Below are 16,435 nucleotides of genomic sequence, written 5' to 3' on the forward strand. Positions count from 1 at the left end.
GGTCATGGTTTCAAATTTGGGTTGTAGTCAACTGGAATGGCATTATTACTATTTGGGTTCATAAAAACTGAGATCTGATGGGGTAGATGAAATCGAAAAGGTGTCATCTTACCATTGTGTGTATTAATCATTTTTGATAGATTGTTTTTTTAATAGAGATATTAAAGTTAAGCTCTTATATTGACAATCTGTATTTATCGGAACCTTATCGACGTATGAAAAGTTCAGCTCCTATTGGATTCGGGTTGACACTAGCGAATCGAATTCCGCCGACGTCCCCATCGTGCAGCGCGCCGTTGTATCAAATGCCACCATCCACGAGAAATCGAGACGAACGGTTTTGATCGGACACGGTTCCATCCTGCGGTTTACGTTTGCCAGACGACTCCTATATACATATGATACCCGTCCGCTTAGGGCGATTCCTCTTCGCTATCGCTCGCCGCCGGGGCTGCTCACTTCCGCCTCTCTTGTGGCCACCGTTTCCGTAGGGTTTTCAAGGTCTCCCTACGCTTTCAGCAGGATGGTAAGTCCCTAATGTCTGTGCGGATTTCGGTATTTTATCTCGTCTGATGCTAATTCGTTCCCGATTCTTTAGATCTTCTACTTTCTTTGTTCTTTATGTTGCTTTTGTGTGTCTGTGTTTGTGCCAACAAAAGGTGCTTCCGAACGACATCGATCTGTTGAACCCGCCGGCTGAGCTCGAGAAAAAGAGGCACAAGCTTAAGCGTCTCGTGCAGTCGCCCAATTCCTTCTTCATGGTGATTATCTACTGTAACATTGTGTTTATTGCCTTTGATTGTTTCAACCCTGTAACGATGTCCGTCTTGGTGTTGGTTTTCCTTTTTTGTCTTTAGGATGTGAAGTGCCAAGGCTGCTTCAACATGTAAGGCTTCTTTTCCATCCTGTAATTTTCATTCATTCTAATTCGAAGATACAAATTTTATTCGTGTTCTTTGCGATTCTTGATTGCCGTCGCGATGGTGTTCTGCAGCACTACGGTGTTCAGCCACTCGCAGACCGTGGTGGTCTGCGGAAACTGCCAGACGGTTCTCTGTCAGCCGACCGGAGGCCGTGCGAGGCTCACCGAGGGATGCTCGTTCAGGCGCAAGGGAGATTGATTTGGTATTGTGGTTCTTCATTCACACCGCTCTTCTATTGATCATCCGTAAGGGACACGAGTCTTATGAATTCAGATGCTACTGCGTCTGTATTCTATTTAGTTTTGGGACACGATTGAGTATGTTGCATTTTGTTATTGGTGATACTTTCAGTTAGACATTTGCTAATCCGCATTTAAATTCAATTTCATCTTTTGCACTTGGTTCTAATTCCATCATGAGTATTAGTCTTAGATATTGGTAACAGTAATTTCTGGAGTTTTGTAACATGATTGAGTATGTTGCATTTTGTTATTGTTGATCCTTTCATGCTGACATCTTCTGATCCACATTTTAATTCAGTTTCATCTTTTGCACTTGGTTCTAATTCCATTATGAGGATTAGTATTAGATATCAGTTACAGTAATTTCTGGAGTTTGGGGACATGATCGAGTATGTTGTCTTTTGTTGTTGGTGGTCCTTTCAATTTGACATCTTCTGATCGACATTTTAATTCGGTTTCATTTTTTGCACTTGGTTCTAATTCCATTATGAGGATTAGTCTTAGATATCAGTTACAGTAATTTCTGGAGTTTGGGGACATGATCCAGTATGTTGTGTTTTGTTGTTGGTGGTCCTTTCAATTTGACATTTGCTAATCCGCATTTTAATTCAGTTTCATCTTTTGCACTTGGTTCTAATTCCATTATGAGGATTAGTCTTAGATATCGGTTACAGTAATTTCTGGGGTTTGGGGACATGATCGAGTACGTTGTGTTTTGTTGTTGGTGGTCCTTTCAAGCTGACATTTGCTAATCTGCATTTAAATTCGGTTTCATCTTTTGCACTTGGTTCTAATTCCAGTACGAGGATTAGTATTAGATATGGGTAGCAGCAGTTTCTGAAGTTTTAGGACATGATTGAGTATGTTGCGTTTTGATATTGGTGATCCTTTCAAGTTGACATTTGCTAATCTGCATTTAAATTCAGTTGGATCTTTTGCATTTGGTTCTAATTCCATTATGAGGATCGGTATCAGATATTGATTAGAGTAATTTCTGGAGTTTGGGGACATGATTGAGAATGTTGTGTTTTGTTATTGGTGGTCCTTTCAATTTGGCATTTGCTAATCCACATTTAAATTCGGTTTCATCTTTTGTGCTTGGTTCTAATTCCATTATGAGGATTAGTCTTAGATATCGGTTACAGTAATTTCTGGAGTTTGGGGACATGATCCAGTATGTTGTGTTTTGTTGTTGGTGGTCCTTTCAATTTGACATTTGCTAATCCATTGCTAATCCACATTTAAATTCAGTTTCATCTTTTGTGCTTGGTTCTAATTCCATTATGAGGATTAGTCTTAGATATTGGTTACAGTAATTACTGGAGTTTTGGGACATGATTGAGTGTGTTTCATTTTGTTATTGGTGATCATTTCAAGGAGACATTTGCTAATCTGCATTTAAATTCAGTTTGTTCTTTTGCGCTTGGTTCTAATTCCATTACGAGGATTAGTACTAGATATTGGTAACAGTAATTTTTGGGACATGATTGAGTATGTTGCATTTTGTTATTGGTGATCCTTTCAAGTTGACATTTGCTAATCCACGTTTAAATTCGGTTTCATCTTTTGCACTTGGTTCTAATTCCATTGTGAGGATTAATCTTAAATATTCGCAACAGTAATTTCTGCATCAAGTCCTTGTTCTGCTTTGAGTGGAGTTGGACGAAATAGTTTCTTTAATCTCTCTCACATGGTGTATGGAATTGTTTATATATCTTGGAAGTGAAAAAATCAGGGAGACTGATTAATTTACAACTTGGTGTAAATGTGGATTATTTAATTTGGCCCTTTTGTTGTGGAATCTTTGGTTAGAATGTTTTTTTTTTATTCTTAGTTGATGGGTGTAATTGAAACAGTAAAATATACTTAAATAAGGTATATATGCCAAAGCAAATGCTTCTAATGTGTGTATATAAGTGTGCGTGCGTGTGAAATCCCAGAGAGCAATTTCACAGTAGAGTTCACTAGGATCGATGTGGATCATTAACCCAAACCATCATGAGGACCGTTCAATCCATACGAGAACCAAACGAAACTGGTGGTGTTCAACGCGACGCGGTGGTTGGCTCGGGGAACTGGTAGAGCCGAACTGCCCCCGTTACCTTCCCTGGATCACGGCCGCGTGTTCGAGCTACCATGCCCCTCGCACTCAGCCGGTGTGCATCCGCCACGCGTCTCCTCGTTACCGTTGCCTTTATTAACCCTGACCCGAACGCTTCATGCACCGCATTGGTTCCTTCAAAAAGCTATCGTCATCATCTTCGATCATGGCTTCGATGTCGGCGGTGGGTTCTCCGTTGCCCATAAGCCATCTCCCCCTCGTTGCTCCACTTGTTATGATGGTCTGCTTTGTGATCTCTGTAGTTTTATTGGAGGTCGGTTGCTCGTCAAATGGGATCGGGACGACGCCTGTCGACAATGACCATGTCGCCTGCAACTGCTGCTGGTATGTCAGATCATCATGGAAGTAAGCCCAGGTCTGATTGATCTCCACGACAACGTCGAAACCTACAAATCCTATATGCATCGTCTATTTGTTTGACCGAATGGATTCATCAGGGAGTCGAAGGCCGAGTTCACGCCGATCGCGGTGGTGTTTGGGATGGTAGTGGTGGCGCTGTCCATCGGCGCCCACACCGCGAAGCAGCAACTGGTGCACTAGCCCAGCGTTTGGGTGAGCAAGAAGAAGCGGGAGTCCATCCCGGAGGTGGAGATGCCGGATCAGGTGGTGGGCGAGGCCGGCCGCTTCGTCAACAAGTCCTTCCTCCGGAAGGTGGCTCACATCCAAGACTTGGACGCCGCCCGATCCGGCACCTCCGACCCTTTTTACACGTATGATCGCCTTCTTTTCCTTCGTTTCCTCCCTCTTGTTGTATGTGTCTCCCTCGCCCTCATCCTCCTCTTTTCGGAGCGGGCCACGAGCTACGGAGAGCTTAAAGTCTGTTGGGGTTAATCCACGGGGCCATTGAGCAAACCCTTATCTTATGCTTCTTCTGCATTATGGATGTATGCATCGGCCCATCTATTTGTGTCTCCTTGGCAAGTAGAGAGAGGCTCTGTTTCTTTCCTTCTGTTGTCCTTGAAATAACTCGATCCGACTCAACCGTGAATGGTTGTATATTGATTTCAAATTGAAATAAAATAATTTCCGTTTTTTACGTTGATTTTATTTTATTTTAAATATGAGAAGACTACATCCATGGCCGAATACATTTAGATGCGCATGGCCGTGTTCATTGCAAATAGGGTTTGTTCTTCTCTCGATGTTTATAGCAGCGATGTTCACATCTTTTAAATCGAACACCAACTTCCACTGAACGGCCGCCCAACATTTAAGTACAAGTATGTACGATGAATAGAGAGAACCATTCAAATCGCATGTGCTTGTCTTAGTTTTCTCATCGCTTCTATCTCTCGTGCTATTGTCATCACTCTCACAAATAACTAATTCTCTTATCTCTCGTGCTCTTGTCATTACCGTCACAAACAACTAAGTGGGTATATAAAAGATAATTAGTTATCTTTAATATTTTGATCCTTATATTTTCTAGAATTATATTAAGATTCATATATTTAAGAAAATAGAACATTAATATATTGTTCCAACAAAATCTTTCTTTATTTATTTTTATTATTATAAAATTATCTTTTTAATGGATCTAAATATTTTATTTGTATAAGTATAAAGATCTCAATATAATTTTTAAAAATGTAAGGATCGAAATGTTAAATGAAAATAATTACATATGATACTATATAATTAGTTAAGCACAGTGGATGACCAAAGCAAAGCACTGTTAACAAAAATTTATATTTTTTGAGTGGAGGGTTAAAAGGAGTCACTCTAAGACTAGCATTGATGTTGATTATGGTGGCACTCGTCCTTTCGATCTCGACTCACAAGTCCAAAGGCAAAAGGTTATTATCATGTGTTGTGCATGATATTATCACCTTCGGAGCATGGCAAATGCCTCACGCGTTATGAGATCGAACCAAGGCAGAAAAATATGATAGATAATTGAGGATTGTATTTAATAAAAAAATATTATTTTATTTTTTAATGATTGTATGAAGTAAAGATTTACGAATAGCAAAAAAAAAAAATTTGCTTAACCATTTTTTTTCTTTCATTTTCATAAAAAAAAAAAAGATTGAAGCCCGAAACGAAATGTCCAACGATTACTTCGCCAACTCAGCATCCTCACGGTTCGGAGGTTGTTAAGGTTTGGAATCGCCTTTCTTTTGCTCACTCCCCCTTTTGCTTTCTGGTTCCTGAAACCGGCGGAGAAGAACAGCAGGCGACATGGCGCAAGAGGCCGAGGCGATCACGAACAAGCGAAAGGCCGGAAACGACTTCGTCGGCGATGGAAGCGGCGACGGGGACTGCGCCGAAGGTGATTTGCCGGCGATGCCGGAGGTGCCCTCCTTGGGGGTCGATCCCAAATCGTCGGCCGAGGCCCCCGGTTCCTATCCTGATCTTGTTGATGTCTATATTGCCAGCTTGTCTGATGGTCGGTACGGTGACTCCAATAACCGGTTTGGATATAAGGTGAGGAATCGCCCTACCATTTTGGATCGTAGTTCATTTCGTCTTTTATCTTTGGAGGGACCTGACGCAGCATTTTTTCGGCATCTGCGACGACGTGGCCATCAAGAACCCTTGCGTTGGAGACAAGGCGAGCGAATGGCCCTGCCCTTTTGGATCTTAGCTTCTTTCATCTCTTATCTTTGAATTTCTTCATGTCGATGTTGCACATTTCCCGAATTCTTGGAAGAGTATTTTGCCCAACTTAGTAAGTAAAACCAATAAAGAGAGTTCGCATAGAATTTGAGATCAATTCTGAATCCCATGATATATCTCCCTTCTGCGTCATATCATGTTCATTTTCCTCGAAATGTTAGGCTACTATTTTTCCTTTTCTTTACACTTCCAGTATCCTTTCTTTTTCCATTGTATTGAAAATGAACAAAACAATGCAATAATGATGCCAAACAACAAAAACAATGGTTATAATGGCTAGTGAACGTAACAGTAGCAGTATTTTCTCTATCTCAACCATTGTCATAAGTTTCCGTTTCGTTTCTCTTTCACGTCAACTTTCTATTTTTTGCTATTCTTCCCTTCCACTATTCTCCTCTTCTTTAGTCGATTAAATTTCCTAGAATTAGATAGAATTGACTAATTCTGGCTGAGTTCAATTTTTTTTTTGTTGCTAATTTTGATCATTTTTTTACTATAAGACGGAAAGTCCTTTTGAATTTGTATCTCGTGTGTTTAACTTTTAGCTAACTGCCATCATTGATTAATGAGCCTACATGACCCATGTCTTGCTTTGTCAAGCACACTATAGTAGCAGGAGTGATGGTTAACGTGAGTTGTTTGGATCAGAGCTTTGATGTTGAGGCTTGCCTCCGACCTGTCACGGACAAACTTCGAAACAGGGTGTTTGATGTAATGCTTATGTATGTCCGTGTCTTTTGGCATGTTCATGCCTTGTACAGCAGGTAGAGGGGCGGCCGAAGGCTTAATAGTCCCATGTTAGTTGGGTTGGTGGCCTCTTTAGGCTTGTAAATAAATGTTGTGTCATGTGGACACGTTCGAGAGCTTTTCGGTCTGTAATGGACCATTTTACCCTTTGTTGTGCCACTGTTCAGAGCTTGTAAAGTCTGTTTGTATTTTGCATTGTCTATAAAGTGTTTTTCGGACATGTCTGCTTGTGGATCCCGATTGAGGCGTTCTTTTTAACCCGTTCTCTCTTTGGTTGGTCCTAAGGGACAATGGGAGGCTTCGGGGAGGCTGACCTTTGCGGACGGACGCGCGAGGGTGCCGCACAACTTAGGCAAATCCAGCTAAGTCCGTGTCATATGGTATCAGAGCGGGACAAGCACTCATAGAAACATTTGACATGCAAACGTGGGGGACTTAGCGGGGCTGCGTTGAGGGCAGTCAGCACACGCGCGACCGTTTTAGGGAAAACGGGCATGGAGATGTAGGGAAAAGAGTCGCTCAGAGGAGCGGGCATTTGACATTGGCATTCAGAGGAATGGCCAACCCTTCGCGCAAGAGGCACTACGAGAACAGGCAAGCTTGGAAGAATGCGGAGCGCACAAAGGTTGGGATGGCTGAGTTTGAGCTACGGCTCAACGTTGACAACTTTACTTGATGGTGCTCAAGGCAAGCGAGGCGCTTGGCAAAGGACGAGACCATGCAAAGTGGAATGAGTTGCTCAGCGACCGAAAGAGTTGTGCAAAGCTCACAGAGGTGAGGGGAATTGCTAACTCGAAGAATTCGGTACTCATGCATGGGCTTGTATGCGGACGATGGATTGTTCGTGGCCATCCCAAGGCGGTCGAGACTCGACGCCATGGAGCATTTAAACTTTCTCTTCGGCATGCGAAGGATACGTCCGGAGGAGGCTGAAGTGTGCAACGAGTTCAGCATGTTGCTAGGCCTTGAGGGGTGCAGCGGTGGCTGTATTGACGTGGAGGCGCAATCTAGCAAGTGCGTTTGCAAGAGGCAGAACAATACACAGTTTGTTCAGCAAATCGGAGTAGTCCAAGGGGATGGTGATCTCCGAAACGAAGAGAGATGTTGCTCCAACGGGACAGTTATCCAGGAGGGATAAGTCTCGGCTCTCCAGAGGGAGAATCATGTGAGACGGACTTCACATGTTGAGGAGGAGTACCTCACAAACAACAACTCCACGAAGCTCAATGGACCGAGCAAGCAGCGAGGAGTTGTTGCATGATCTCGCTCGAGAGAATGCATTGGTGGATGCATTGCGAGATCAAGTGGGGGAGCGACCTAAAGCAACTTAAATGAAGGCACACTTGGAGTCGATGTAGAGATCGGACTCAAGGGAGGGCTGACCCGTGGAATGGTGGGCGCGAGGGCCACCATCGACTCAATGCAAAAACGAGGAGCGGAGCAACTTGGGTGTAACTTGGCGAAGTACCCAAGCCGCATGAAGGGAGCCAGCAGAGAAGTTGGAACATGGAGCAGAGGCACAGTGCTTTCCTTAGACAGAGGTCAAGGACATGAACTCTTGTAGAGGCAAGAGCAGGATCATGTTGTTTCATGGGTCCTTCATTCTGACGGAGTGGACTCATCTTGCATGGTGCCAAAGACGAAGGGAGCTTCTGGGCACATGCACCTTATCTCGGAGGAGCATTTGATGGAGGAACTAAGGCGACTCAATTTGCGGAGGCGAAGTTGGGTTCAGAAGGCCTTAGCACGGGGCAAGAGGATGCAGAGGCGGGTACTCTTGAAGAATATGCCACAGTGTTGCCATTCAAGTTGCCATGAAGGAAGCAGTGCGCAACGGAGATTGTGCTGGTAGGGGCAGAGGCCCAGGATCCAGGCAATGGTGCACAAATTACAGCGAAGTCGGTGGACTTCGGGAGCTACTAGGCGACGGACTGTCCTAGAGCGGTGCTTCATCTAGGTGTGACCCAAGAGTGGGTGGATGAAGGTCGATTGCCAAAGGCCACACATGGAGGGTTCACAATTCGAGTTTATTCCACAAGGATCAGAATGCAATGGAGATGTCACCACGAGGCGACATGGTGCAGCGGATCATGGTGGAACAGTTCGTGGCAATGCGACACACACGACATAGTCCCGTGAGGGATGAGATCATATGGAGGTATGATCGGGAGCTACTGGGAGCTCCGCTTTGGTGAACAACACGACGGCAAGAAGGGCTATGGATTCAAGGAGTGAAGGCCATGGTACCGCAGAGGCGGGTCTTCCGTGCGTGCATCAAATTTTTCATCAGATGAAAACCTTGGTCATCAGCATATGGGGGCTGGGTTCCACCAAGGGAAAAGTTCGAATGCAAGTACCAGTGAGTTCCATGGGAGGGATTTAATCATGCAGAGGTATGATCGAAGCAACTGGAGAGTTGGACTGCTCCAGAGCTCATATTCGCTTAAGGGAGCCCGACAAGTCAGAGGACAAGGTCGAGTAAGCGAACATTGCTACCAAGGAAGCTAAGGAGAACAGAATCGGTGCAAACCCTACAACGTGATGGCAGAGGCCATGCATGGGAGTTGCAGTCTGTCTTTCCATCGACCAAACAGACTGCTTAGAGAACACAGAGGTGTTGAAGCAGGGGGTCGAAAGGGGCGAGGAAGCGACGACGAGTCCAGAGGGACTTAGCTACCCAAAATCAAGCAATTAGTTAGAATGGAGGTGGACTCAGAGGAGTGCCACGGAGACATCTCTACTGATTGTGAAGAAAAGGGATGGAGATGCGAGGCGACGGATAGTAGTGCCATGGGCATGGCAGCGCCATGGTACCGCAGAGGCGGGACTTCCGTGAAGGTCATTGATCCCTTACTCTCATGGAGGGAGAGTGTTTGGTCGTGAAAGGGGCCGAGGAGGTGGAGCATGCAGAGGCAATCTCCAAGTACCGAGACAAGGCTGAAGGGCAGAGGCCGAGGAACTTCGTAAGACCGGTGTCAACAAGTTTCTCATCAAGATACCGTAAGTGAAGGACTTCGGGTCATGCAAGAGTGCACGACCAAGGAATGAAGCAAGCAGTACGCGGTGCTGTACCTTTGCTACTCAGTGGAGTAGGCGGCAGGGTTGATGGAGAAGACGGTACAATCCCAGAGGCGACCTCATCTATCAGAGAATTACTCCAAGTTGGGGTGAAAACTTCCTGCATTCCAGAAGTTCAATGGCATTGAGAAGGTGAATCACAGTAGCTAACTCAACGCAAGGAGTGCAAACACTTCAAGTGCTTCAGAAGTGTGAGCAAAGAGCAGGCGAAGGCCAGTAACCAGCTCGATGCATGAAGTACAACCTCGAGGAGGCGGGCGAAGTCAAGTAACCTTTGCCTTCTCAACTCTTAAGAGAATGGGCGAAACCGAGTACCCCAATTCTCTTATCTATCCAGCAGAGGAGCTCTGCACAAGTTCAAAGACCCTTCGAAGAGAATGGAAGACAACAGTTGTCAAATCCTCACCAACGGTGATCAGTGCTACTGAGAGTAGATTGTCCGCTTCATTTCCCAACGAAATGCCAATCGAAAGTGGAAGTGATGCGAACCTACTTGGATGTGACAACTAACTGAAAGAAGAGTCAATGAGCAGATGTTGTGGAGGAAGGACCCAAAACTTCAGAAGTTTGCGAGGCGATGCTCGTTAAAGCTCCAACAAGCATCCACCCAGTTCAAGCAGCATGTGGAATTTTTGAGAGACTGGCGCAGTAAGGATGGTCTTTTCCTTCATTTGGTGGATCCGCAGGAATCAACGTGGATCAACACAACTCAGCCAACCCCACACCAGAGTCAGAGTCATTGGCGAGTTGAAGCAGCATGGCGGATCAAAGGTTCGACTACTCAAAAACAGCAGCGGAGAGCAGCTGGGAGCCAAGAGGCGCATTGCAGCTGGAGTAGAAAATTGAAGACTCAGCAAAGGCGAAGAGTTGCAGTGTTCACAAAGGCTTCAACGAGGACGTCGAAGGGATAAGTGGGGGAGAATGTCACGGACAAACTTCGAAACAGGGTGTTTGATGTAATGCTTATGTATGTCCGTGTCTTTTGGCATGTTTATGCCTTGTACAGCAGGTAGAGGGGCGGCCGAAGGCTTAATAGTCCCATGTTAGTTGGGTTGGTGGCCTCTTTAGGCTTGTAAATAAAGGTTGTGTCATGTGGACACGTTCGAGAGCTTTTCGATCTGTAATGGACCATTTTACCCTTTGTTGTGCCACTGTTCAGAGCTTGTAAAGTCTGTTTGTATTTTGCATTGTCTATAAAGTGTTTTTCGGACATGTCTGCTTGTGGATCCCGATTGAGGCGTTCTTTTTAACCCGTTCTCTCTTTGGTTGGTCCTAAGGGACAATGGGAGGCTTCGGGGAGGCTGACCTTTGCGGACGGACGCGCGAGGGTGCCGCACGACTTAGGCAAATCCAGCTAAGTCCGTGTCAGACCGGGCTCCAAAGTCAATGTCTGACCTGCAAGATGATCCAAGAATTGGAGCCAATGGGTACGATGTGCAGTTAAGAGCAATAACTGCAAGGTTATTGTTGAGAAATAAATGTTCAAAATTTAGTCAGTGCCAGTGTGCCAGAGGTATCAGGGTCTGTATGATTGGAGTGAGGACTGGTCTCTATGGCTGCCACTAGAATTTGTGATCAAAGAGTTGTTTGGCAGTTGGCCTTTAGTGACATATATCGACAGCGCACTGGGTATGTAATCGTTTTTATTGCTGACTTCGGGTAGATGGCTCATGACCCCTTCTTTTGCCATCAGTGCCAGTCTTAAATAAGAATATAAATCAAGTGCATTGTACCAAAGTTGGTCTATAACACAAGCTATGTTTTTTAACCATATCCTTGCCATCTTGTATTATACAACTTATGGGGGTTCATTGTATCAGTGTCTATTATATGTTGTCTGTGTGTCCATATCTCCTTCCATGCATTGAACATTTAAAGACATGGCAAAATGTTTGTACACAATTTTAGGACTTGAAATTGCATTTCACCGGTCAGCAACTGTTCAGAAGTTATAATGTTATGTCATGACTTCACTAAGCTGATGTTTTCACTGTAAGTACTATAAAAAATTTTGTAACAAATTATACAATGTGGTCATGTAAAAACAATACTTTTCTTCTTCTGACTGTGCAGGAACCTCTTTCCTTCTTAGCTGCTGAGATTCGGTCAGGCGACCACATCCTTCAGGAAAAGATCAAGGTACATTTTGGTGGGGTGACACACAGACAGTTGCTGCTGATCTATTCATTATGCTTGTTGATAGTTTCTGAGCATTACACTGTTTTCTATTTTGTTTGTATCCATATGTTATTTAACTTGCAGCTCCTTAACAATAAATATGCCGCACTGAGGCGAATACGGGGTGATGGAAATTGTTTCTATCGAAGTTTTATGTTCTCCTACCTGGTAATTGAAAAAGAAAATTCTGACAACCCTTGTGAACTTTGTATTTTGTGAGTTCACTGCAAACGATGTTCTGAGCATGAGTTAGTGATGTTTATGTAATATGAAAATAGGAACAAATTGTGGCAACACAAGACAAAGCTGAGGTTGATCGTATTCTTGCAAATGTTGCAATGTGTAGGAAGACACTACAAGTTCTTGGAGATCCAGATTTTATGGTTGATGAATTCTTCTTCGTAAGTTTTGTAACTCCTGATTTTTACTTATATTTAATTTAATTTCTGCAGTGTGATCTATGCATGTTTCTAGTTAGTATACTGAACCAACACAAATGCTGGTAACTGATGCTAGATGTATTCCTGTTAATTCTCTCAGATTAAATAGAGCATGTAAAAATGTTTAGATCTCCCTTTCTGATTTATCCTCCAATTCAATGTGCCTATATCATTGTGTAGATGAACAATACGAGTCTTTTAAGTCAGAGAAACTGCTTGAACTTTCTCATTAAAGAATTTGGGGATAATATGTACTTCTCTAGGAGTCTTCTACCAAACATTCATAGCTAGAAGATTACAACTCTTTGATATCACTGCATGTATCATTGGATATGTGTCAGGACCAAGAATCGAATGAACATTTTCTTGTTTCTTTGATGAACAACTTTCCAAAACTAAAGAAAGAAGCACAAGCAAGCCCTCATTTGTAAATTAGAAAGCAGCCATTTTAGGACTTTATTCATTATTATGCACTGCTGTTGTTTTATGGTGTTTTAGATGATATATTGGTTCTTTTCATTTTACCATATTAATGTTCCACCCGAGATTATCAATTACAACAAGGTGATTTCTTCTTTGAAGTATAAGCCTCCACCTAGGCGGTATCTTGAGCTCATAACCAATGGGGTTCTTTAACATGTTACTATGTATTTGCTTTTCACAAATACTAGACTGCTGGTCATAGAGCATTTCTTTCTTGTTTATCTGTAATGTGATATATAATATAGTTGTCGATGTCAGTAAACTTACTCTTTAATCTAATTTTGCGTTCACTCGAATACAGTAGGAAAGTTCAAATGAAGCATAAATTCCCTGATGGAGGACATTGGAAAAGGTAGCCCAGCCCAGTCAGCCAAGGAATTAGGCTTTTGATGGACATGATTGTTCAATACAATCCTTGGTTCCTTGGTCTATTTTTTGGTGTAAGCAGTAGTTAGATATCCCCAATAGTTGGGACGTTATGACTTGTTCTTTCATTGTAAGCAATTAATAGATTGCTCCATTGAAAGCCTAGCGTATCACTAGTTTCGATTGTGCAGAATACCCTCAGCATCCATAGGCATATGCAAAGCAGTCAAGCTAGTTGATTGGTCCAGCTAGCTGACCCAGAATGAATAATAAATTAGGCCACGACTTCAGGCAATGGCTTGGGTTTGAGATTTTAGGTCCAAGAAATTCTTTTGATAATATTTCTAGATCCTACATCCATTTTAGCTGACTTTCATATATAAACATAATATAGCGTCATCTGGCCATACACTATATTCTATGTATGATTTAATTAGGTTTGAATTGAGTGCTGCTTAGGTTTAGTTCTGAATTTTTTAGGTTGTCTTTTTTATTTTTTTAACAGATAATCTAATTATTGTTTGTGACGTTGATATAAGAGCCTAATACGTGTTGATTACATGACCTTCATATGTAATTGTCAATGGCCTACATAGACAATATGATATACATGGTTTTAGTTTTTGTTTAGGTGATGTAGTTTGGTTGAGTAGCTTGACCCTTATCCTCTCTCATATTTGTTTTTTTTTCTCTCATTTCTTCTACCTTTGCCGTTTCTGCTCTCTGGATGTGATCAACAGCAGACATGCTCATCTTTGCCTACCTATGAAATCCCAATCAGCTCTCTACTGATTGGTTTCGCCCTTCTCAGAGTTTTATTCAGACTGATAGTATCGAGATACTGGGTGATTGAGAAAATAATAATAATTACCAGTTGGAATGAAATGGCCTAACTGACATAGGGAACTGTGGCTTCAATTGTGAAATTATCTGAACACTTTTTGTGAGGTAACTAACTAGAGACCATCTTGCTTTACTGGTGACCAATCACTTTCAGTGGATCCATATCCTCTGGCATGTTGTAAGAATTTTTTAATTGGCTTCAGTATTTACTCTTTAAGGTATATCTATTATGAACATATAGGAGTACTTCTTGGCGGATTTTGAACAAAGAACCCCCTTCTACTACATATTGTTGGATCATATACTGCTTCCTGCTGAAATTCTCATTGTGAAATTTGTTTCGATAAGGACTAAAAAAAGGTCTGCTTCGGTGAAGATAATTTTCTGATAGTTATGAGTATTATCTCAGATGTTCATTAGCCTGCTGGAAAATGTTCTGAACGAAAGCTGTCCTCCAATAAGGTAGGATTTCAATTGCAAGTGTCTTGTATTTGCCACCAAGAAACAACATATATTTTTCTGAAAATAACTTTTGAGTTTTCTGCCATTCAATGTCATAACATGCACATTTTGCATTGACAGTCATGAGGAGCTTCTGCAGATAACCCGTGATGAATCGTTCTCAGATAACCGTAAGAAATTTGCTCCAGACTGTTTGTCCTTTTCTGTAACATAACTCTTTATCTTCTAAGCAAGTTTTCTGGCAGTTGTTTTGTTCTTCAGAATTGTTGCGTCTGGTGAAATACGCAGAAGAGCAGCATTTTTTGAACCATTTATTATTGGCTTAGAGAATACAAGCGTAGACCAGGTTATTTGTGACTTCTCATCCTCGTTACATGCATGTTTGGTTGCATCCGAAGGTCAGATTGCTTAATGTACAACCAATATGTATTTTTGGTCGTAGACTTTTTTGTGTTAGGCTAGTATCATGCAGTTGCGTGTGTCATCGAATGTATTCCACTTTTGCAGTGTCCAACTTGTTGGTGAATAATTTCTTATCCATCTATTGTGTCTTGCTTACAGTTCTGCAAGGAGTCGGTGGAGATGTTGGGGGAGGAAAGCAACCATGTTCAGATCGTAGCTTTATCTGATGCTTTGGGTGTGCCTATAAGCGTGGAGTATCTTGACCAGAACTCGTCCGACGGAGGTGCTCTTACTCCAAGTGACGTCGTGACTAATGGGAGCAATCCAAGTAGGACGTTTCTGTCATCGACACCGCGGGTGAAGTTGCTGTGTCATCTTGGCCACTACGATGTTCTGTACCCCAAGTGCCAGTAGTGTTTAATTTCTTACAGGCTTGTACGTTCTCTAACTGCATAACTTTCTTAACATCCCTTGGTTTCCATCGATTGACTTGCACTTGCCATTTTTTGTGAGTTGCAGATTGCTTATCATGGCAAATCGCGAGGCGCTTGTCATTCCAAATGTATCAAAACATTTGTAGCAAGGGAGTCTTTTGGGCGACTACTCGTAAATGATAATCCGCATCCAACATTCACGCACAGACATGCCTTGCATGCATTCTCAACACTTTCCTTGTTTTTGCAATGAGCTCTTCACAACGTTATTTTTCCCCTAATTGCAACTGAATTTCTCGAAGTTATTAGAACTATAAAGCCCCAGTTAAATGATTGTGTGCAGGCACATTGATTGATCAGAAAGTTGAAATTCTGCAACAAGCCAAATTTTACATCTAAAATCTCGTCATCATTTAAATATCTCTTATTCAAATTTTATTTAATTTGTTTGGAATTTGTTTTTGACACTAGGAATAAAACGAGTTAAACATGCCAATTCAGGCTATTTTTAAAAGAGTATGAAATTTTATCTAATTCAATTTGGTTCTTGTTGAGATGTTCTTTGTAATGAGCAGTATAATGAGTAAGATTTGGATTAAAAAAAAATTTCAAGAACGAGCTGGTTACCTTATTTTCTCAAAAATAGGAGCCTTTAACCTTTTTCACTTATTTCACATTTTAAAATATCGTTGTGTCAAATTAAACTGATTGAAGAACAGAATCGTACTCAAGCTTTTTATACTAGGAGTTTATGATGGATAAATTCAAATTGACTCAATTTTGAATTTGTTTATTTAAAGTTTACCCACAGAATCTGATTATTATTTAGTCTCCCATTCAAATTTTATCCAATTTGATCTTCTGCGTGTGAATTTTTGGAAAGTTTTTATCACTAGATCCGTCAAAGACAAACCCGGTGCTGAAAGTACCAATAAGAGCACGAGGTTTTTGGAGGTTTTCCTGTGTCGGTGGAGGCAGGGAGCACTGCCAGGTCTCCCAATTCACAGTGATGGTGTCACTACAGGATCGCCAGCCAAGAAAATTCATGAAAGAAAATCATAACTTTGGATTTTTCTTGTATAGGTTCATAAGTTTG

The 16,435-nt window shown here is 42.2% G+C and overlaps 2 protein-coding genes and 1 pseudogene across 4 annotated transcripts; all 3 read left to right on the top strand.

The window, feature by feature from the left end:
* The first annotated feature begins 292 nt into the window (after nt 1-292).
* LOC103971541 (small ribosomal subunit protein eS27y) lies at nt 293-1,331 on the top strand. Its single transcript, XM_009385583.3, has 4 exons — nt 293-526; nt 660-761; nt 858-886; nt 995-1,331. The coding sequence occupies exons 1-4, from the start codon at nt 524-526 to the stop codon at nt 1,119-1,121; spliced, it is 261 nt and encodes an 86-aa protein (XP_009383858.1). The 5' UTR covers nt 293-523; the 3' UTR covers nt 1,122-1,331.
* A 696-nt stretch (nt 1,332-2,027) lies between these two features.
* Nucleotides 2,028-4,118, top strand: LOC135586304 (uncharacterized; annotated as a pseudogene).
* A 1,273-nt stretch (nt 4,119-5,391) lies between these two features.
* On the top strand, nt 5,392-15,543 carry LOC135626451 (OVARIAN TUMOR DOMAIN-containing deubiquitinating enzyme 1-like). Of its 3 annotated transcripts, XM_065131756.1 has the most exons (10): nt 5,392-5,714; nt 5,821-5,841; nt 11,805-11,870; nt 11,994-12,077; nt 12,188-12,310; nt 14,451-14,503; nt 14,624-14,673; nt 14,749-14,849; nt 15,065-15,340; nt 15,425-15,543. In XM_065131756.1, the coding sequence occupies exons 1-9, from the start codon at nt 5,469-5,471 to the stop codon at nt 15,317-15,319; spliced, it is 999 nt and encodes a 332-aa protein (XP_064987828.1). In that variant the 5' UTR covers nt 5,392-5,468; the 3' UTR covers nt 15,320-15,340; nt 15,425-15,543. The 3 variants fall into 3 exon arrangements, with proteins under 3 accessions (XP_064987828.1, XP_064987829.1, XP_064987830.1); XM_065131757.1 differs by lacking the exon at nt 5,821-5,841; XM_065131758.1 differs by lacking the exon at nt 15,425-15,543 and having other exon boundaries at nt 14,749-14,901; nt 15,065-15,269.
* Nucleotides 15,544-16,435: the final 892 nt, after the last annotated feature.

This window comes from Musa acuminata, chromosome BXJ2-11 (assembly GCF_036884655.1).
Source record: "Musa acuminata AAA Group cultivar baxijiao chromosome BXJ2-11, Cavendish_Baxijiao_AAA, whole genome shotgun sequence".
Lineage (NCBI taxonomy): Eukaryota > Viridiplantae > Streptophyta > Magnoliopsida > Zingiberales > Musaceae > Musa > Musa acuminata.